Here is a 23,680-nt window from a genome sequence, read left to right as displayed (position 1 = left end):
TGGAAACTTCCATGATGCATTATTTAAAAGACTCTCCTGATCCTGGAAGCAAGCCCAAGAGATCTTTAAAAACCAAGAAAGTGTCAGAAAGCGAAGAACGTGTGCGTTATTTTCCAGTGTTTGGAAATTGTTCTGCCTTCCGGTCGAACGTGTTTTCAGTATTCTGGGAGGGAAGTTTGGTAAGGGAAGTTCAGGACTCAGGCTCTCACCGGCTTTTGCGAGAACAGTCAGCCTAAGTGGGAATGAATGTGCCTTGACCCAGGGTGTGCAACCCACCCGTGTAAGGCGATAGCTTTCTTAGAGGGTCCACCTGAAGGACACAGACGGTCGCGGGGCAGCAAGAATGGAGCTGAAGACCCACCCCATGGTCCTGGCGCCTCCTGTCCTTTCCACCCTGGGAAGGCAGGCCAGAGCACGACTAGAAGCACTTTTGTGATCAGGCCCAAGGCTGTTTGGGAGAAGCCTGATGAGTGGAGCCGGGTGGTGCTGGGGCTGAAAGCATCTTGCTCTCCTCACACGTTTCCCCGTGACTGTCTCCCAAGCCGGAACATGGGGTAGCTCCATGTGGGTAGAGATCCCGCTGTCTTGCTCACCCCTAGGTCCCTAGCAGCTGGCACGGGATCAGCATTCAAGGCTTACTGAATGATACAATAATGAGTCGATGGTGGCCTGTTGAGGCTTTAGGGGCCCAGGCCTGGAGAGGCCACCGAAGTGTGGGCAGGGCAGGGAGACAAAGAGCTGCCCAAAGCCTTCCAAGGCCTGTGTGTACTTGGAGAGAGAAGGTCAACGTGTTCAAGAATGGCCAATGTGCCCAACCAAGGAGACTGGGTGGGCAGGCACCGCCCATTCTGAGGTGAGAACCACTGAACGTGCTGGGCAATATGGTGGGGGCAGCAAGGAGGGCATTCCCTTCTCCTTGGGGCCTCCAGCCTCAGTGCAAAGCTGCAGGGAGAGAAGCCAGTGGGACAGTAGTACCAGCCCTAGCTTCCTCCAGGGCAATGCCCAGTTCCTCGCCGGTCGTGAGGCATTATCTCCTCTCGGGTTGGCCCAAGCCACAGACTTCCTCTCATGGGCACCGCTGCCCCTTCCCCTGGGCTCCAACCTCTGCCCTCTCTCACCCTGAGTTTAGCACCCTCAGACCCAAACTCAGAGGACCCAGGAGTTATTCCTGCCAGCTCCCTAAGGTCCCGCCAGTGCCCTCAACACACCTGTCCTCAAGGAGGCAGCCCTCGGGGGCAGCCTGGGGCAGGGGGAAGAATCTGGGGCCAGCCTCTAGTTCTAGATGCTGCAGATTCACTTCTAGACTGAGGGACCTGGTTCTAGACCAGGCTCCATTATCAACTTGCTATGTGACCCTCGGAACAAGAAATTGCTTATCCCTAACAGGGCACCCCGAGTTCCTGCTCTGTTCCCAGAGGTCGGGCAGGTGACACCAATGTGTGAAGCAGGCAGGATGTGGTTCATAATGCAGACTCATTTTGTTTGCATAATAAACATGGAGGATATCCTTCACCTCCACAAGGAAAGATGCTCACTCTCATTTTGGAAACATGAGGTACCATGAAACAAAATAAACAAAACCATGAGGCACCTTTTTGCTAGAGATGAAAGAAAGAAAGGAAATGCACTGAGAACAGTATTCGAAGGTCACTGTCCGTTGGTCTTGAATGGAGTGGACTGCGGTGAACCAGCGGGGTCATGCCCCATTAAAGGGGGCAGCCCTGACTTAGGTCCAGGTCAGGTAAGGAAGGAACTCAGGGTTGTAGACCTTCCAATTTCTAAGAAAAGCTGGGAAACCAGATTTTTATGGGAAATCTCCAGATTTTAAAATTTGCTTTCCATTTAAAACAAGCAAACAAACAAAAGATGTGGGCCAACCAACCTGTCTGAATACAAACGCGGCCCTTGGTCTGCACATGTGAAATGTCTGGGGGGCCACAGCCCTCCTGCCTCATGGTACTGCCACAGAGAAGGACACGCCCGGGCAGGCAGGAGCCAGGGTTTTGTCCTCTGGGGCACTGCCCAGAACAGGGAGTCTAGGTGGGAGCCTGGGCTGCACCCACATGGGGCAGGCCTACAGGGTCAGCCGTAACGAGGCCTTGGGTGGGTTGGGTGCCAGACCCCCAGCAAGGTTCATTGAGGGGTGACCCTCAGCCTCCTCCTCCTAGCAGAGAGGATTGGCTTCAAGAGGAAGCAGAAGTGGGTGGCAGATGCTGATTTCTACTGGTTCTCTTTCCCCTTGTGTGACTGAAGAGGAGACAAAATCTGTGATGGTGAAGGAATCTCGGTGGAGACACAGGCCATGCGCCAAGGATGTTACCTCCAGGGCCTCGTTTTCTGGTACAGAGGCCAGTTCTGGGTTGAACTTTGGCCCTCCCCACCTCACCCCACATTCATATGTTGAAATGCTGGCCCCCCAGTATCTCAAAATGTGACCTTATTTTGAGGTAGGGCCATTGTAGATGGGATTAGTTAAAATGAGGTCCTTAGGGGGGCCTTAATCCTATACGATTTGTGTCCCTAGAAATGGGTGAAATTTGGGACAGACACCTTCTCAGGGAGAACACCGAGTGAAGGTGAAGGCAGAGACAGAGGTGAGGCATCTACAAGCCAAGAATCAGCAGAGATTGCCAGCAAACCCCCCAGAAGCTAGGGAGAGGCATGGAACCCATTCTCCCTCTCAGTCCTAGAAGGAACTAACCCTACCAACACCATGATCTAGGACTTCTAGACTCTGGAACCCTGTGACTGTCAATCACTGTTGCCTAAGCCACCTAGTCTGTGGGACTCTGCAAGCCTAGCAAGCTAATACCAGGCCTGAGCCCGTTTCCTCCGGGATCAAGACGGGGCCGCAGAAGGAGAAGGAGTTCGACCAGGAGAGAAAACAACTGGGAGAGGCATCCAGGGCCCTGTGGAAAAAGAGTCGGCCTCTCATCCTCTGCTGAGGGGGCTCGTCATCCACCCAGCCTTCCTACCAGATCTGCCGGGGCAGCCCACACAGACAGCCTTCAGTGTGGAAGACACGAGGCGAGGCACTGCCCCCTTCCTAGCCCTCTGTTTGCTGTCGGCCCCCCACCCCTTCTTCGCCTTCCCCAGGGCCTGGAAAGTCACTCCTGGGTTTTCCCTATTCCGTTTTCAGAGGCAGGCTGAACTGGGAGCGGGGGCTGGGAGGGAGGGGGTCAGGCAACCTGCCGCCCTCTTATTGTAAATGTTGGCCTACTTCGCCCTTCCCCCCTCCAGTGGGGCATGCGGCCCCTGGGACAGCCATGCCACGCCCATGGTGGCACCATCAGCAGCCCACACGTGTGGCTGGTGTCTCCTTGGCATCGACGCAACTCTCCCTGAGAGGCAGGCAGGAGGTATCCACAGATCGGGGGGGCGGGGGAGACACCGAGAGCTCAAATCACTGCTTCAAGAAGTCTCACGTGGTGGCTGGGGCAGCTAGACAGGAAACCACTTCTAGGGCTGCCCCGCGAAGGTTCTTCATGCCCCTCCTCTGCCTCCCCCGGGAGGGCTCCCAGGATGGGGTGGGGGCCCAAGCCCCCGGCGCGGACACTGCCTTAGCCCCCCGCCCTCCTCCAGGGCCCCAGACCCTGCGGTGCCCAGGGAGGGTTTGCGTGCAGAGTGCCTGAGGGGGAGAGAAAAGAGAAGAACAACAGAAAGCCTGCACTCTGCACGACAAACAAACAAGCCGGCCCAGAGGCGGTGAAAGGCCGCAGTGTGCGGAGGGCGGGGGCGCAGGAGGCGGGGCCGGGGGGGGGCGGTGCTGGCATAAAGGAATGTTGTTCAGGAAAGCTGGGGCTGGGCACCCAGGGATGGACAGATGGCCTTTTATCCCGCAGCCTGGGTTTGGCCTGAAAACTCTTTCTCTGAAATGAGACGGTGCCCAGGCCCTGTGTCCAGCTGCCCCCAGCGTCTAGAGGCCCAAAGGCAGGCGGGGGCTCCGGGCGCCCCACGTGCCTGGGCAGCACACGGTCCTGGGCAAGTAGGAAGGCGCAGGCCTGGCGGAGGAGGACGGTGCCAGAGCCACAGCGGCGTCGAGGGTCCTCCCTCTGTGCTAGTTAACAAGCCCACCCCCGAGGCCTCCAGGGACCACTGGTTGCTTTCAGTAGCTAGAAATGTGGGACTAAAAATGAAGGCAGCAGGATCTACTCGCTTTCATTTCTAATAAGCTGCCCTCTGCCAGACTAGGTCCAAATCAGAAGTCAGGCCTGTCCTTACAACGTCTCAAACGCAGCCTTTCTGTACAAGACAAACAAACAAACAAAAACAATACGTGGCAAGTGACAAGGCATTCCAGAAGCATCCCCCCTTCTCACCCACCCAGGATGCCTGCGAGGAGAATAGCTCTGCCCGCAGCTAAGCCTGTGTTCATGATAGGAATAAGGGAGGAGGAGAGAAAGCTAGTAGGAAGTGTGCGCCTGACATGGGGCCAACTTCTGCTCAGGAGATGTGGGGGGTACGGACAGGACAGTCCCAGCCTCCTGGGTCCTTGCAGGACAGCAAGGGACAGCCATGGTGTTCCTTCTCCTCACGGCCTGATCCCCCCTTGGAGGACGTCACCAGCGACCTCGTCACCGGAAGCAGAAGCCAGTCTAGGTGGGCAATCCAGGACATCAGGAAAGGGGGCCAGTGGATTAAAAATACTAAATCACTCCCCAAACCTCTCCAGAGTACACACACATACAAGTTTTCAGGCTGTTAAGTTGATTCTCTACTAGCCCCTGCCATGGACCATCTGCATCCACGGGGAGCCTTTCCTCTCTAGCCTCTGACCTCGGGATTATGGCACCATTTCTAGAAAGGCACCAAGAGTCAAGTGGACACGTGTTTTTTTTTTTTTTTTTCAATGAAAGCCTGACTCTGGGATTTGGAGCAGCTGGGAGCCCGGGGTTGGGTGGGGGTGACGTGGGCTTGGCCAGGGTGGACAAGAGGAGCTCTCTGAGGCTCCCCTCCTCAGTCCTGCCTTACAAAATCCTGCCCGGCACAGCAGCACCTGGGTTTCAACTCAGCAGCCTGCAGGAAATGAGTTCCTCAGAATCCCTTTTGTGGATTTGATAGGACGTTTCTAGACTGTTGTCTCTCAAAACTTAGACCTCAACGTACCTCAGGGCAGGCTTATAGAATGTGCTATGCACAAGGGAAATACATTTAAACCATCTAAAATATATTATCCCCTCACTGGCCCAACTTCTAGGTTAAAATACATTTTGGTTTATCATGTAACACTCCAATCTGTAAGGATTATCCTCAAAATACTATATTTTGCTGTTTTTATTTTATTTTGAAAAAAGATTTTATTTATTTATTTGAAAGAGACAGAAACAGAGAGTAAGCAGAAGCAGGTGGGAGGAGCAGAGAGAGAAGCAGAGGGAGAAGCAGACTCCCCGCTGAGCAGGGAGCCCAACACGGGGCTCGATCCCAGGACCCTGAGATCATGACCTAAGCCGAAGGCAGATGCTTAACCAACTGAGCCACCCAGTTGCCCCTATACTGCTGTTTTTAAAAGGAGAAACAAAGCCACTGTTTACAAATGACTCCATATATCACTATCCCAGAAACAATATTCCTAAATTTTCCTTTTATAATCTATTAGTTTAAGAGAGATAACTCACTTGTTCTCACCACTGGTTACAAAATGGCAGATGATTATATTGCCAAAAACATGAGAAGGCACTGAACTGTTTTGTAAGCAAAACAGAACAACCACCCCCAAAACTGACCTGCCTCACACCTGCTACTTTTTACGGATTCCAACCTACTGACTCAAACAATTCCCTCCCCCCGCGCCTGGACCTGCAATCTTCTTGAGGATGTTTTTGTTCAGAGAGGTTGACTGTCTTGTCTCCAGTGGTAGGGTTAATTCTAGAACACAAGACTGTTGGACTCTGAGCCTGTGTCTTCTTTTCCACTCTCATTTAACCTAATTCCAAACCCACTGCACATCTCTTAAACTAGCAGAACTGCCACAGTTATAGCCCTAGAACAGGTATCTCCTGGTGATCGAGAGCCTATACTCCCTGTTTTATGCTCATTAAACACTATGTTTATACTTGGTGCTTTAGCCCCAGGGGATGATGTCCTTGAACAACCCCAGGGCAAGTTGTCCTTCTGGGTGGTCAGTGCCTCTCTGATATAGCTACCACTCAGGGACATCACTTAAATACACAAGCTGGTGTGGTCAAGGGCAAGAAGGAGCTATTTGTGAACAACACAGGGATACCAGCTTCCTGGACCAGAGTCACCAGATTAGGACGTCATTATCCTAGAGAGAAATACCTTTCAACTCTAGGCCACAGCTCTAGACCAATGCTGCCCCATAGAATTTTCTGCAATGATGGAAACGTTCTAGATCTGTGCTGTCCAATACAGGAGCCACTAGGCCCATATGTCTATGGAGCACTTGAAATGTGGCTCATGTAACTGAAGTACTGAATTTTAATTTTATTAATTTTAATTAATTTTAAATTAAATAGCCACGTGTGGTAAGCGGCTACCATATTGGAGAGCATAGCTCTGGACTCATGTATTCAACTACTATTTGAAATCTCAAGCTGAGTATTTCCTTGGCATTTCAAATCTAATGTGGCCCCAGTGAACTCTGATTACCTCAACCCAAATCTGGGTCTCCACCCCAGTAATCATGGTTTCCATATATTGAGCCACCCAGTTGCTCAAGTCACCTTGGCATCATCCTCAATTCTTTCCCTTACTCCCAGCATTTAACCCATCAGCAACTTATAATGGTTCCACCTCCAAGACATTTCCAATGCCTGTCTACTTCCTTTTGTCTCAATGGCGGCTCTGTCAACAGTAGCAATGTTAGCTCTCTTCCTGTTTCCACTCTTGACCCCCTTCAACCTACCCTCCACATGGCAGCCAGAACAATCTAGTAAGATACAGACCAACTCTGTCAGTCTCCCACTTAAAATCTTCCAGCCCATTGTTCTCAGGACAAAATCTAAAACCCCTAACGATGTCCATGATCTCTGCAGAGACAAGCCTCCTGCTCCCCCCGCTTCACCCACACCACATTCCTCCTCACTTGCAATGCTCTAGTAGTATAAGAGCCTCCTTTTGGCGGGGGGCATCCGGGTGGCTCAGTCGGTTAAGCATCCAACTCTTGATTTTGGCTCAGGTCACGATCTCAGGGTCGTGAGGTGGAGCCCCATGTCAGGGTCCACGCTCAGCAGAGAGACTGCTTGAGATTCTCTCTCCCCCTCTAAAATAAACAAATAAATCTTTTTTTTTTTTAGAGCCTTCTTTTGGATTCTTAATGTCACCAAGTCCTATCATACTCCAGGACCTTTGCACTTGTTATTCCCTCTGCTTAGAATTTTTTTTTTTTTGGCCCAGTTCTCCTTTATGATGACTCCTGTCATCCACAGATATCAGCTCTTCAGAGAAGACACACTAGACTACTCCCATCAGGGCTGCAAATGTCACTGTGTCACAGCACTCATTCTAAAATACATTATCTATTTGGTTGTATAACACATACACACACATAGACTATTATATATACACATGTATAAAAACATACATATATACATATATATATAATATTCTGTTGTAGCTCTTATCAATCACCTATAATTGTCCTATCTGTCTCCCTCCCTCCACTGGCAGGTACACCCCATGATGGCAGTTACAAGTTGTTTTTTTATCCTGAGCACCAAGCTCAGTCTGAGCATTTGTGCTTGAATAAAGGAAGAAGATGTGAGGGGAAGAAAGTGGCCCTGCACACCCGTGGGACCACTTGGGGCTTTGCCAGCCTCATCTTTGGAGACTGCCCATCCCTGATGGGGGTGAGTTCCCCGGTCCAGCCCTGCCCTTGTCCAGGTGAAGATGGAATGAGGGCAGCAGGTTGGAACAGACCCCCAAGGCCCTAACTGGGGGAAGGGACGACAGCGAGAGACTGGAATGTCACCAGTCTCCAACTCCTGTGGGGGTGGGTGGCTTTGCCCAAGAGGGTCAGAGCACATAGCATCTCAGACTCTGAAAACATGCATCTCTCACCACTCATCAGGAATCTACCTTTTCCTAGCAGAAGGTGGGGCTGAGGGGGCTTATAATCATCCTGATTCCGTTTAAGCTACATGTTCTATCTTACGGATCTCACGTGATCTCACTGTAGCCACACAAATCCTGTAGGGATGCAGGGAATAAGGGAACCAAGGCTGGGAGAGTTTAAACGATTCACACAGTGTCACACAGCCAATGGGACACACAGCTGGACCAGGGCACAGGTCTTGGGCTGCAGACCCCAGGCCCCTGCTCTTTCTGAATGGGTGGTTGAGAGGGTGGCCCTTCTGCACAGCTGCTCTGTGCCAAGCCTCACGCTCGGAGCTTGGGGATGCCAATTCTTTAGTAATCCCGAGAGATCTGCCCACTGACCAGCTTTCATGCCTCCAGTTTTCCATCCCATTTTCCCTCCGCCCTTAGCCTTCTAGGACAGTGGGCTGCAAACTTGACAATGCTTCTGAGCCACATTTCCAGGGTCGTCCCTCTGGAGAGTCCTTTTTTTTCTTTTTTTTTTAAGATTTATTTATTTGGGGGGAGGGGCAGAGAGGGAGAGAGAAAATCTCAAGCAGACTCCCTGCTGAGCACAGAGCTCGACGCGGGGCTCGATCCCACCACCCTGAGATCATGACCTGAGCCGAAATCAAGTTGGACACTTAACCACCTGAGCCACCCAGGCACCTCACCTCCAGAGATACTAATTTTATGGATTTGGGGCATGCCCCTGGAGGAAAAAATGCATATAATATATACATACTCATATAAATATATATAGTATATTATGTTAATTAATTCTTTGATTGTTTACAGGTATGTTTTTTCACTCAAATGAAACATCAGACTTTTCACACAAGTCTTCACTATTCGAATCTCTGTTGCCACTGGAGTCATTTTCCTGAAATCTAATACAGTTCTTGGTGTGCATCCTATTCACTTCCATCTAGGTTGTCTGAGTGGCAGACTTGTTTAATGATATCTGTACTGGGTGGAATGTTGTCTCCCCCCACCACCACCCAGACCAAATTCATGTTCACCTAGAACCTGTGAATGCGACTTTATTTGGAAATAGGGTATTTGCAGATGTAATCCAGTTAATTTAAGGTCATACTGGATTAAGGTGGGCTGTAAATCCGATACGACTGGTGTCCTTAAAGGAAGAGGGGAAATTTGGAGATGCAAATGCAGAGGTACAGGGAAAAAATGCATTTGTGAGGATGGAGGCAGAGATTGAAATGATGTACCTATAAGCTAAGAAACCAGGAAAGAGGCAAACAGATTTTCCTTCAGAGCCTCCAGAAGGAACCAACTCCACCCATACCTTGATTTCAGACTTCCAGTCTCTAGAACTGAGATGATAAATTCCTCTCATTTTAAGCCACCTGGTTTGTGGTACTTTGTTACAGCTGCTCTAGGAAAGTAGTACAATATTACTAGAAGTGTGATGCTTTGTTGCACTTAACCGTTCAAGTGCTGTTGCTTTATTTTTCCACTCATCCTTTAAGAACATGTATCTCTCTGTGATGTCTATAATGTGACTACTTAGTTTTTTCCCAATGTTTTATTACTGAAGAATTTTAAACTGCAGTCAATCTGAAAGAACCTCACCGTGAACACATGTATCCCCACTACCTAAGTCTTACCATTTATTTACAACCTACGGGTCCTTTTTAAAAGCACTCTTTAAAGGTTTGTATATATCAACATCTAACTCTTGTAATCACGAGGTCATATCCAAAGGCATGATTACTAAATAAGTGTTAAATTTATTTGCCTCACTTTAAAAAAATTTGGTCTAATTTTCATATAGTAAAAGATGACCAATTTTTTTTTAAGATTTTATTTATTTGAGAGAGAGAGTGAGCGAGAGAGCACGAGCTGGGGGGTAGGGGCAGAGGGAGAGGAACAAGCAGACTCCTCACTGAGCAGGGAGCCTGACATGGGGCGTGATCCCAGGGCCCCAGGATCATGACCTGAGCCAAAGGCAGACGCCTAACCGACTGAGCCACCCAGACACCCCAAAGATTGCCGATCTTAAGTGTATAGTTTGATAAGTTTTGACAATTATATGCCTCCTTGTAGCCAATGTCTAAATCAGGATGTAGAACATTTCCATCACCCCAGGAAGACCCAGGAATCTATTTTTAAGAAGCTCCTCATTTGATTTTGATGAAGGAAGGTGGGGGGGGGATAAGTATGCAGCTCCCTTGGCCAGAGGGACAAGAAGTGTGAGATTTACAGCACTCTGCAAGAAGGACACTAGGTTCCCTGTTAGCAAACACGGCTGCTTCACTATTCTTCTAGCTTCTAACTACAGGCTGTGGACACAATGCAGGGAAAGCACACAGAACCAGCCGCGTCCAGACTTCTAGCTGCAAGGCCGCTACCAGTCACTCTCTCCACACCCCTCCCCACCCCTGCATTCCCAGCTGAAATCATTACCATTCCATGACCGCTTGGACACCCACTTTGGATGCCCCCCCTCCCTTCCAGTCTTGGTGACTGGGGCATGTCGCCTGTGTGGGCTTCCTTGAGCTGCTTCCTCCCTGCTCTGGCCACATGACCTCAGGGTCCAGGGCATGCTAGACAGCCCCAGCCCCTGAAAGTCAGACTGTTTCCTCAAGGCCAGCAACATGGCCCATAAATGATGCTCAGCCCCTGTCCTGCCCTTTGCTTTCTCTAGTGGAGCAGGCGGGGGCAGAATCATGGCTGGAATGGAACAGGAGGAAGAAGAAGAAGAAGAAAAAGGTGAAGGAGAAGGAGAAGAAAAACAAACAAAACAAACAAACAAACAAAAAACAACTAACTAAAGGCTGAAACCTAACAAAAAATGAGTGATTTCACTGGTACAGAATAAAGCCCCAAAAGGGACCAAAATATATCTCTGAATGGTTGATGTGTGATAAAGGTGTTTTTTAAACCAGTGGGAAAAGTGATTATTCCATAAATCTACTGGGATAACCAGTTGGTCATTTGGAAAAATGTAGACCTGAAATAATCTATTTTGTTCCTTATACTAAAAAATACTCAGGTAGATAATAAATTTAAGGAAAAAAACAATAATCAAAACATTAAGCATAACGCTATTAGCAAGATACTAAAATATTTTTTAAGATTTTATTTATTTTAGAGAGAGAGAAAACACGTGTGCAAACACCTGTGAGCAGGGGCAGAAGCAGAGGAGAAGGGAGAGAGAATCTCAAGCAGCAGACTCCCTGCCGAGCGTAGAGCCCTACACAAGGCTCAATCCTACCACCCTGAGTGAGATCATGACCTGAGACAAAACCAAGAGTCGGAACTAAACCGATGGAGCCACCCAGGCACCCTGACACTAAAATATATTTTTTAAAGATTTTATTTATGTATTTGACAGAGAGAGCACAAGCAGAGGGGAGCAGCAGGCAGAGGGAGAGGCAGAAGCAGGCTTCCCACTGAGCAGAGAGCACCCTAGGATCATGACCTGAGCCGAAGGCAGACTCTTAGCTGACTGAGCCACCCAGGCGCCCCTAAAATGTTTTTGATGTATAAAATCTTAAAGTAGAGGTAGTCTTTCTAAGAATGATAAAACAACATGTTTTACAACATGGAAATTTTAAAGGTTTAAGTGGAGAAAAAACATTAAACAAGTCAAAAGACAAATGAAAACTGAAGGACAAATAGTAAAACGTATGATAGAAAATGGGCTAATATCCTTTATATGTAAGGAGTGATTATAAATCAATAAGAAAAAGATCCCCCTTGGTTTAAGCACATGCTTAAGATTTGCCCCATGTGTGTGCAGTGGAAATACTGGGCACCTGGAGACCCACCACATTCCAGGATCTCTTAGAACTACACGCTTCTCATCTATGAAATGGGAGAATTGGCATCTGCCCCACCTACCTTAAGGGTTCAAATAGAAATCTATGAGAAATAGCTAGAAAAATGTAAACCGCCATACAAACTATTAGTTCTAGAGGGATCATTATTATCCAAGTAGTCTTTTTTTTTCTAAAGATTTTATTTATCTGACAGAGACATAGCAAGAGAGGGAACACAAGCAGGGGGAGTGGGAGAGGGAGAAGCAGACCTCCCGCCAAGCGGGGAGCCTGACGCGGGGCTCGATCCCAGGACCCTGGGACCATGACCTGAGCCGAAGGCAGACGCTTAACAACTGAGCCACCCAGGCGCCCCTATCCAAGTATTCTTTATCTGGGTCCCTGAAGATTCAAGTTGCAAAGAACAGCAAAAATCACTTTAACATGCCACTGTTCACAAGCCAACTGACCATTTATGAGTTTCGTTCCTGCTTAAACACTGACCCCTGGCTCCCCCAAGTCCCCACAGTCTACCTAGCCAAAGGGATGGTTGGGGTTGCTGTCATCTGACAACATACAATGTAACAAAATGCAAACCCACAACAAAGTGAAATTGAATATTTTAAGATTTTTATTTATTTATTTGAGAGAGAGAGAGAATGAGAGAGAGAGAGAGAGCATGAGAAGGGGGAGGGTCAGAGGGAGAAGCAGACTCCCTGCCGAACAGGGAGTCCGATGCAGGACTTGATCCCGGGACTCCAGGATCATGACCTGAGCCGAAGGCAGTGGCTTAATCGACTGAGCCACCCAGGCGCCCCGTGAAATTGAATATTAATGTCAAAATACAAAAAATTTCATGAAGTCAATGAAACTGATAGAAAACCATTTACTCACAATTCCGTTGCAAAATAAGGATCTGGCAAAGTTAGGCTGTTTAACACTGAAATACAGGCGACCAGCAAAGGATGAGACTCTTCAAAAGAGAATGAATGACCTGTTTATCAAAGGATCAAGAGAGATCCCTAGCTCTTAAATACTCTTGCAAAAAGACTCTTTATGATCATGCTGTGAAAAGCCAAATGTGAAGTTTGGAATGCCACATTGTGCTTTCATACAGTTTTGCCAGAAAAACCACCCATATGCACAAAACCTACACAACTTGATTTGTTATTTGCTCAATTTAAGAACCTGCACGCAATTGCAATCTTAACTTGGTTGTCAGGTTAAAATAAACTAAAAAAAAATGTTTGGTTTCATTTTTGTTTTAATTTCCTTTTTTTTTTTTTAAGTAATCTCTGTGCCCAACATGGGGCTCAAAGTTATGACCCTGAGATCAAGAGTCTCACGCTCTATCCACTGAGCCAGCCAGGCGCCCCTTCATTTTCAATTTTAAAGATAATCAGTTCCCGTCTCCCAACCCCTATCCCATTTTCTATGAAATTTAGTCTTCATTTAAAGTAGTTTCGCTTCAAGTGACTTTTTTCTTAGGAGTCAAGGACCTTCCTACTTAGGTCCAAGGAACAACTGAATTTTTTTTAAAGATTTTATTTATTTATTTATTCATGAGAGACAGAGAGAGAGGGAGAGAGGCAGAGGGAGAAGCAGGCTCCCTGCAGAGCAGGCAGCCCGATGCGGGACTCCATCCCAGGACCCTGGGATCGTGACCTGAGCCGAAGGCAGACGCTTAACCAACTGAGCCACCCAGACGTCCCTGAACAACTGAATTTTTAATGGCACCCTATTTCCAACCTGCAAAAGCCATTACACTTGGCATGCCAATGGGCCTTGCCTGGGATAAGAGAAAGCAACCACTAAATCATTGGTTGGTTTGACCTTGTCCCTGCCTTGCAGGGAGTGGTGTATAGGATCACAGAAGCTGTCTTTAGTCAGTCCAGTGTAGGTATTCTTTATTCCTCAATAGCAGCCAGTCTCAAAGTGTGGGCCTTGAATTGACTTAAAAAAACTTGAGGTTTTTCATCTTTGTGGATAAATGATGACTGTTTCATAGAGTTTTGTTTTTATAGAAGACTAAGGACCAGGGGCCCCTGGGTGGCTCAGTTGGTTAAGCGTCTGCCTTCGGCACAGGTCATAATCCCAGGGTCCTGCGATAGAGCCGCATGTCAGGTGCTCTGCCTGCTTGTGCACATGTGCACTCCCTCTGTCATATAAATAAATAAAATCTTTTTTTTTTAAAGACTAGAGCTTATTAGCAATTAAGTGGGTTATCATGGTCCATCAACATTTGGACTTTATAAAACTAAAACTGTTACTGGAGATCCACTTTCCAGTGGGAAATCTGAGCTTAAGCACTGTTGGGAAGGTTCTACGGGGCACAGAAGAAAGTAAAGAACTAGAACTCTACTTTTAAATTCTATTCCCTTTAAAGGAGAAATTAAGACTACTTCACACAGGTAATTATCAACCAAGTTTGTTGTAGATCGGATGGTTTACCTCTGTAGTCACCTGTTCTTGTATCAGTAGAATTTCTGGCTGTTATTTTTCCTATGACAGGACTTTACATATTTATATGCATCACAGGTCCCCAAATTTGCTTATCTGGTACCGCTATTTAAATACCTTGCAATATACTATCAAAGCAGGAAAACAAAATATTTGGAGAATTAAGCTTCACAACAAAAAATCTTAAGTATGAGGTTGATATATCATATTGTCCTAGATGAGCAGTGACTAGAGAAGACTGAGAACTGCAGTTCTGAGACCATGTGCTTTAGAGAAATTTGCATGAAAAGACACAGGAAAGAGAAAACAGAACTGGAAATCCAGGCATCCTGGGTCCTGCCTGGATTTCTCGTACTTACAGCCACATGGGGCTGGTCATAGCCTGGAGAGCAATGAGGGCTCTCAACTGGCATTTTCCATGGTTAACTTCATGCCTACCTCCGTAGGGGACTCGTGAGCATGCGTGCATGGGAGTAGCCTGGTATGGAAGACACTGGCCAACTCTCTGGCTGAGAATAACTGGGGACAAAGGCAGAAATGAGTGACTCACTGGAGAGCCCTCCATGCTTTCCATCAAACTCCCAGCTCTTTTAGCCAACAAAGAGGAACTGGAACAAGATTTTTTTTTTTAACTTTGTAATTCTTGAAGTATCGTGTGTGTGCTAAGTTTACCACTATCCTTTTCAATTATGCTCAGGTCTCAGTTTTCCAAGCAGCTCATTCATTCATTGATTCAAACATTGATTAGTTCCTGTTGGCATACACCAGTGTATGTGTGTCCTAGAGGAACCCAGATGAATCAGACGATTCCAGTTTTCAGAGAGTTTATAGTTTAGTTGAGAAGATAAGACACAGTGAAAACACAGTAAATAAGGAAGAACATTACGAACTCTGTAACGCAGATGCAGGGAAAGGGTGGGAAATTCTATGAAAGAAGCAGGCATTGGAGGTGGACCAAAAGGGTGTGGCAGTGGGGAGGCCCTAACGGCTTAGGAATACTGCTGTAACATAACAAAATTCTCTTTAGAAAAGGTCTCAGGCACTTGGGTGCGGGAAGTATGGGCAGGGAGAGATCTGCCCGGGAGACTGCTGCAAGAATGAGCTTAGCGGGGTGCTGGCCAAAGCAGGGCTGCAGTGGGGAGATATCCTGGAAGGAAGACTAAGGACGCTCATGAGAATTAGCACGTGGTCTGTGCAAGCCATCCACTCTGTCTTCCAGTTATTCTCCATTTTTTCCTTTCTAGAGTGTATGGCAACTCTAGGACAGAGCGGACAGTGGAGACAGTTGCTATCAAGAGTAAGGAAGGGGAGGCCTGGGTGGCTCAGTCGGTTGGATGCCTGCCTTCGGCTCAGGTCATGATCCCGGGGTTCTGGGATCGGGTTCTGCGTCAGGCTCCTTGTTCAGTGGGGGGCCTGCTTCTCCCTCTGCCTGCCACTCCCCCTGCTTGTACTCTCCCTCTTTCTCTTTCTCTGACAAATAAATAAAATCTTAAAAAAAAAAAAAAGAGTAAGGAAGGGGTGCCTGGGTGGCTCAGCCAGTTAGGCATCTGCCTTTGACTCAGGTCATGATCTTGGGGTCCTGGGATCCAGCCCCGCGTTGGGCTCCCTGCTCAGTGGGGAGTCTACCTCTTGCCCCTCACCCTCCCACTCCTGCTCTCTCTTTCAAATAAATAAATAAAGTCTTTATTTAAAAAAAAAGAGTAAGGAAAACACAGATAATCTCCTAGACATAGTATTGAATAGAAGAAGCCATCTAGCACAGTACATGTCGTATGGTTCCATTTAAACTTTGCAAACTTTTCTGTGAAATGAGGAGCAAGAGAAACTTGCAAAAAAGAGACTGAGAACTAGTCACCAGGGCTACAGGTGGTGAGGTAGGTGGAGTAATGCACCCACCCGCCCCCCAGTCTATGTCCCCATACCTGGAACCCGTGAATATGTTACCTTACATGGCAAAAGGGACTTTGCAGATGTAATTAAGTTTAGGACCTTGAAATGGGGAAATGATCCTGAATGATCCCGGTGGGCTTAGTGTAATCACAAGGGACCTTAGAAGTGAATTATGAAGGGGCGCCTGGGTGGCTCAGTCGTTAAGCGTCTGCCTTCGGCTCAGGTCATGACCCCGGGGTCCTGGGATCGAGCCCCACAACGGGCTCCCGGCTCCATGGGAAGCCTGCTTCTCCCTCTCGCACTCCCCCTGCTTGTGTTCCCTCTCTCACTGTCTCTCTGTCAAATAAACAAATAAAATCTTAAAAAAAAAAAAAAAACTCTAGAACTAAAACAGAATACATTTGTGTCAAGTCACTGAGTTTATGGCGATCTCTTACAGCAGCCATAGGAAACTCCTGCAGGTGGAAAACTAAAGGATGCGGTCTCCGGAAGCCAGGTGAAGAAAGTGTATCAAGGAAGAGGAGTGTTGACTGCGTTGAGTTGCTGCCAGACCAGGTGAGGTAAGGTGTGAACTGGTGGCTGGGTTTAGTGAGGGAAAAGTCCTGATGACCCCGGCAAGGGTAGTTTCAGGGGTGGCGTGGACACTCTGAGTCTTCCTGTACTGAGATGTCCTGCCCTACTGAATTACTCAAGCCCTGAGGCTCTGCATGGCCAGACCCCCAAAGGCTGGCCTAAACACACGTGGCAGAAGCTGCGGACTTCTCAGCCACTCAGAGAGGGATGCACCCTGTGGGATGAGGACCCAGCACCCAGAGTCATTCGACATCAGAGTTATGCCAACAGCAGTGGCTGAGGAGTTGAGGTTTGCCTTCCTCCAGGGTCTTCTCAGAGGGCTTCTAGCCAGAGCACGGTCAGATGTTTGCCCACAGGAAGACCTCCCAAGGTCCGCAGGTGTTGGGGGGGTGGGGAGGGTACAAGCCACCCTTTCACAGTTATTAGCCTCTTGGTTTGGAGTGAGGGCAGGATTCTGGTTGGACTATGATAATAGCAGTTGCTCTCTCACTAGAAAAATGCACACATTTCATCTCATTCACCAATCCCACAAAATGATCCATAGAACACCAGGTTTAAGAAGCTCTGCTTTGTATGTTTTCCAAAGTATGATATTTACTCCATCGATGGTACCCGAGATGATTTTAGGAGATACAGGGGATGAGCATTTCTTATCTGAATAGCTCTCTATCTGTTTTCAAGTGCATGTAAAACTTATGATGTCACTGGTATTATTGCCTAGGGTGAGTAAGTGGGAACACAGAAAGTGAATCTACTTAAAAATGAATATCAAGTATAATAGATCAAGTAGTATACCAATTCAGAAAAAACAAACAAACAAACAAACCTGACAGTGATTAATGGATGACCCAACTCTGGGAAACATAGTATCTATGACCTTGGGAGGAGATTTGAACCCAAAGTTCTTTCCTTTCCTATTTACTCCTTTTAAATGCAGGTTGCAGCTCAGGGGCGCCTGGGTGGCTCAGTTGGCTACGTGTCCAATTCTCGGGTCGTGATCTTGGGGTTGTGAAATGGCGCCCCACGTCGGGCTCTGTGCTCAGTGGGGAGTCCGCTTGGGATTCTCTCCCTCTGCCTCTCCCCCTGCTCACATGCTCTCTTGCTTTCTCTTTCTCTCTCTCTAAAATAGATAAATAAATAAAATCTTAAATACGTAAATGCTGGTTGCAGCTCAATAAATGGACCTCATGCCCCCACTAATGACATGAACTACAGTTGGGAGAACATTGCTCTTACCTGAGCTTGGAGTGAGGAGCTTGATTCCCCCTCCCCCACCCAAGGGTCAGGATGAGAAGACTTGACTTCGCTGCTCAGCCGTAACCCTCTCACTTGCTCTAGGTGGGCAGCTCGGCTTCCTCAAGTGCAAGACCACGGCCCGAGCAGACCTTGTTTCATCCCGACAGTATGTTGGCTCAAACAAGTTTGACTTGTTTTGTGTGTGAGTGTGTGTGTGTGTGTGTGTGTGCCTTTGTGTGAGTGTGAATGTGTGTAAGAGTACCTAGGGGTGTGTGAGGAGGTGCGGCAAATTGGAGAACGGGGGAAACCAAAGGAACCATGCCTTCTCCCTGGAAATTTCACAGCCGAGCTCCGGGACGCTCCCCTCCAAGGACTACACTGGCGAAGAAGGACCCCTAGAAGGACTACCGTTCAGAAATGATCTGTAGGGGCGCCTGGCTGGCTCAGTCGGTTAAGCGTCTGCCTTCGGCTCAGGTCATGATCCCAGGGTCCTGGGACGGAGCCCTGCATCGGGCTCCCTGCCCAGCGGGGAGCCTGCTTCTCCCTCTGCCCCTCCCTGCCCTGCTTGTGCTCTGTCTCCTGCTAGTGCTCCCTCTCTCTCTCTCAAATAAATAATTAAATCTTAAAAAAAAGAAAAAGAAATGAACTCCAAACAAACGGAGCTGGTTCATGACATCCCGCTGTCCCATCACCCCTCCTGGTCCTCACATTCCAGGAGCTGGGCTCCAAGCTCTGCAGAGGTCAGCATCTCTGGTCTAGCAGGAGGAGAGAAGGGAGGTAAAGAAAGTAATATGAAGGTTGCTTGAAGGGCTTAGCCAGAAAGAAGGACATAAATGTCTCCATTCAGGCTGTAAGAAGAGGGCTTCTCTCTGTACAGGATACCCCATTCCAGATTTCTCCTCCAACTACCTTTCTCCCTCAATTTAAAGACAACACTATACTAGTTTCCAGAAGAGAAATCTGTAGACAGAAACTGACGGGCAGCTGGAGTATCGGGTAAGTGTGGCTACTGGTCAAGTTTGAGCCATGGGTTTGTAAGTATGTTGTTAGTTTTTAGTTTTTTTTCCCCCATATCCTCAGATTGGGGCCCAGATACAAGGACGCCTGCAGCAAGGCCACATTGGGACTCTTGGGGTAACAGGTGAGTGCAGGGGTAGGAAGCAAATTTGGTCTCCCTCTTCTCTGAGTCCTCCCTGAGGGTCAAGTAAAGGCAAAACACAGCGAAGCAAAAGCAAACCATAGTGTTTGGTGGTTCGCAGAGTTGGGGGGCGGAACCAACTAGGGCAGCTGGCCTGGGGTGATCCTTGCTATCTGGGAAGAGAAGCCACACCCTAAGGCTCCTGTTTATAGGACACAGTTACGTTGTAGGATGGCTTCCATTGGCCATCACAAGCCTGGAAACCTCTAGTGTTCTGGCCCCAACCTCTCGTTTCCTGCACTCACCCTGAGGTATATCTATAGCTAAACCTCTCTGCCCCTTCAGCATGACCTGACACCGAACACCAACTTCCAGGGGTCAGCTGGGCTGCCACAGCAGAGTGCTGAGCCTTGGCATTTTACCTATGGAATCTCCCAAATTCAACCCCCTTCTCCCCTTGGTCACCGCCACCATCGTGCAAGCCACCTTCACCTCTTGCCCAGGCTCTGCGGTAGCCTCCTGCCTGGTCTCCTCAAACCCACTTGGGCTCCTTCTATTCTTTCTTGGCACCGCAGCCAGGGTGTTCTTCCAAAGATGCAAATCTGACCACACCACACCCCTGCCTGATTGAATCCCTTCCCTGGTTTCCTGTCATTCTTAGAATCAAGTCCCAAATCCTGCCCACAGCCTAGGAGGCCCCGTGTGACGCAGCTGATCTCTGGCCTCCTCCCTCCTCTCTCTCCTTGCCCACCAGCCTCTGGCCACGTTGGTTTTATTTGTCCCTTGACTGTGCCGAGTCCTTACCCTTCAGAGCCTTCTTCACACACGCTGTTCCCTCTGTCTGGAATGTTCGTCTCACCACACTTCACCAGGCTAACACCCTATCCATCAGTTAGCTCTCAGTGCAAATGTCACTTTCTCAAGAAAGCTCTCCTTGAACTCCTCACCTGCAAATCCACATTCTGATGGTACCAGATAATGAAATAATTGTTGTGCCGTTAGTATGTTCCCTCATTAGCCTGTTAGCTCCCTGAAGACTGTATTGGTTCTGTCCATTGGCACCTCCCCAGTGCCTGTCTCAGTGCTAACAATCATTAAAGGACCAAGTGAGTGACTGAAGAAATGATTGACCTATTAGACTAGACGGCCCCATGCGGAGCCACCAGGAGCAGTGAGAGGCAAGTCCTTTTATCCAAAGATCTAAAAGCACTTCCTGGGGCCACCCTAAGAACAAGAGGTAGAAGCAAGAAAAAACTGTTGGCTTAATGCCCAAGCATGATGGTCCCACTGTCACCAGTCCGACAGCTGAACCTGGGGAAGCCCAAGGAGTCAGTTTGCCTCTGGCTCAGCCTACCTGGAGCCCTGTGGATTAGGGCAATCCCCCACATCCCAAGATCCTTGGGATGGAGATAGCATCGATTTTGGAGTCAGATATATTTGGCTTTTCCACTAACTAGCTCTTTAACCTTGGACAAATTACAGAGCCTCCCTGAGCCTCAGTTTCCACATCCTAAAATGGGGATAACAAAACCTACACCAGGATCAGTTGGAGGCTTCAATAGCGTCAGGAGGCTGTCCTGCACAGCAGCATGCAGTTCACAGTGCTAATCCCCCGCCCCTCTCCCCGCAACAGTGGCTTTTCGTTTCGCTCTTTTGGACACCCATGCCAGCATGCAAGACAAGAAATAAAGGGAGGTCTGAGGGATGGGAGCACACAGTCCACCCAAGACACTGCCCCAACCACTCCACCTACCCAGGGAAGCCCTAGTGCAGACTTGGGCAGTACCAGGAAATCCAAACTGGCTGAGAACGGTAACTGATCTGTGACTTTTGGAAGCAGCAGTAGGGTGAGATGGGGAGGGGAGGACAGCTGAGGTTGGAAGCTATTATTCAACAGAAATGAAGAACAGATGCAAAGAGGGAGGGGCTGATAAGGGAACAGGAAGGAAAGATTGGGAGTGTGAGGGGCTGGTAAAAGGGGATCCAAATTGTCAGATGGCCGAGGCTGCAGAAGGAACAAGTAGGAAGGAGGGAGTAACTTGGGAGGTGGTGGTAGAAGTAGCAGGTAGAAGAGGGTCAGGTCAGGAGCAATGCTGGAGAGGAAGGACAAGTCCTGGTGAGGGGGGCGGGTAGTGACCTGTTCCCTGGAGAGAAGGGGGAAGCGAAGGTGAGGGCGGAGGCTGTCACCTTGGGACCTCCTAGAGGGCAGGTGGACTGGGCTTGCCGGTGCGTGGAGAGTGGGGAAGGCAAGAAGGGGAGTCAGGGGGTGTGTGACCCCGGGGCCGGGATGTACCTGAGGGTCTCCTTGCAGCTCGCCCACGTAGTACTGCTCCAGCCAGCGGCGCGCATTGGCCGAGTGCCGGTGCGGCGGCCCGTCCAGGTCGGCGCTCACATCCTCGCCAGCCCGCGCCCGCAGCAGCTGCTCGCCCCCCGGGTGGTGCCGCACGAAGCCAGTGAGGTCGTAGAGGCGGGCCCCGCAGCGGACCCAGCAGGCGCCGGCCGCCAGGCGCCGCTGAACCTCGGCGGGCGAGAAGGAGACGGCGGGGGGCGGAGCGGGGACCATGGCAGGAGACCGGAGCTCGCAGCTGGAAGCCCGGGCTTCTGCTCGGCGGCAGCCCAGCTCTCCTCTAACATCCCCGGAGCCCCGGCCGCCTTGACGGGCCGTCCGCCACCGCACCTGCTCATTTGCATGCCGTGCTCCCATTGGCCGCTCGGCCGGACGCTGCCCGAGCCCGGAGGCTCCCTCTTCCTCATTGGCCGAGGGGAAGCCCGGGCGACCCGAGCTGGGCGGGCCACCCGTTGCGGGCCGCCCGCCAGGTGGCCCTAGGCAGGTAGAGGGCGCGCCCGCCAGGTGTGTCCCGTCGCAAGAGGAAAGCGAAGGGGACGCGCAGATGCAGGCGGAGGAACTCTTCCTGTCGCGGGTGGCCGCATGGACGGACATCCTCGGTGGCCTGATCGCTATTGGAATAACTCTTGCAGCTGCCTGTTGGGAGAAACTTGCACTTTTCCATTCTCAGGCTCCAGGAGGGGGCGAGGAGTGGTGGAGGCAGGGCGAGTACTAGAGTAAGACGAGTGAGGCTCTGGGCTTGGGCGCCCCCAAACTCCATAATCACAATACATAATATTTTAATGTAATATTTTAAAATCCCATCGTTACACAACAGTCGTGACTGTACTTAAGGCCACTGTACACTTAAAAATGGTTAAAATGGCAAATTTTACATTATGTGTATTTTATCACGATAACAATATAATAGTTATCACAATATTTAATAAAGTTTTTGTTTGTTCGTTTTGAGAAAGAGAGAGCAGGGGAGGGGCAGAGGGAGAAGGAGAGAGAAAGTCCTAAGCAGGCTCCATGCCCAGCACGGGCCTGACTGGGGCTCAATCCCATGACCCTGAGATCATGACCTGAGCCCATCGAAGGCTCAACCAACTAAGCCACCCAGGTGCCCCTATAAAAAAGAATTTTTAAAAATCAGGTTTTTGTAAATAAAGGTTATTGGAACCAGGGCTGGTGAGGCAGGAGAAGCAAGGTGGCAAAGTGCAAGTTTGGATCTTGTCCTTAATATTTAAAATTTTGGTATTGTGTTCATCATGGATTATTTTTTGCACTAATTTTGAATTAAAAATACTGCATTAAAATATTCTTTATCTTGATTATAAAGTTTTTTGGCACGGGCATAAATTTCACACCCTGAGTGCCTGCCTCGCTTGCAAAACTCTAATCTTGCCCTGGGGGGAGGACCCTGAGGGGAGAACAGAGTATCCAGCTGGGCTCTTGTCTCTCTCAGGAAAAGTTATTTTCAGGGTCACTCTTGTTTATGTTCTGGGACTGGGCACCTCTGCCCAGCCAGCACTGTGAGAAAGCCTGGCCCAGATGCCTCAGAAGCCACCCCAACAATAGATGTGCCCAAGGTCAGGATAGTTGTCCTTTCCTTCTCCCCCTTCTGGGCCTCTCCTGACGCATCTTCAGGGAGTGGGCAAGAGTTGGGCTGAGTCTCTGGATCTGGATGGAACTCCTGTCCAACAGGCCTGGAGGCATTAGGTCACAAATGTTGCTTTTCACAAGTGGTGAATGCATTGTCACCCTCACCCCATTTCCACACCTTCTCTGTTCCAAATACCTTGCGTGTGCAAAAGCAGTCAGGCACACACTCACAGGTGTCCTCCGGTACTCCTTGCTGACAATATCTTCGGGGAAACCCCTGTTTGCATTTCTCACCATTACCTTAAACTATTATCTGAAGTTGGACAAGTGGTTTAAAGCATCTATTCAGAATCATAACACATTGCTTGCCACAGTAATTCCAATTCTAGAAATGTGACCTTACGGATATGTCGTATAAGGATGCATGTGTAATAATATTAATTGCAACACTGTTTATAGACCAGAAACAACCCAAATGTTCATCGTAAGGGAGAACTGACTAAATAACTAAGTGATGGTGCATTCACAGTGAAATGTTAGGTAGCCTTTAGGGAGAATGAGGTAGATCTGGGTGTACTGAAGGGAAATAATCCCCAGGACAGTATAAGTGGAAAACAACAACTCTGTAAGGTATGC

The 23,680-nt window shown here is 48.9% G+C and overlaps 1 protein-coding gene across 1 annotated transcript in view; it reads right to left on the bottom strand.

Annotated features, from left to right (window-relative positions):
- Positions 1-21,745, bottom strand: part of FA2H (fatty acid 2-hydroxylase) — a 48,780-nt gene extending 27,035 nt beyond the window's left edge. The window contains exon 1 of the mRNA XM_025889078.2: positions 21,407-21,745. Within this exon, the coding sequence (XP_025744863.1) occupies positions 21,407-21,676 (270 nt within the window). The 5' untranslated portion in view covers positions 21,677-21,745. The remainder of the gene's footprint in view (positions 1-21,406) is intronic.
- Positions 21,746-23,680: the final 1,935 nt, after the last annotated feature.

Source organism: Callorhinus ursinus, unplaced genomic scaffold, assembly GCF_003265705.2.
Source record: "Callorhinus ursinus isolate GAN/ISIS: 27379988/994484 unplaced genomic scaffold, GSC_fseal_2.0 scaffold37, whole genome shotgun sequence".
NCBI lineage: Eukaryota > Metazoa > Chordata > Mammalia > Carnivora > Otariidae > Callorhinus > Callorhinus ursinus.
Note: the sequence above shows the minus strand (reverse complement) of the source record. Positions and strands in the feature narration are given on the sequence as shown.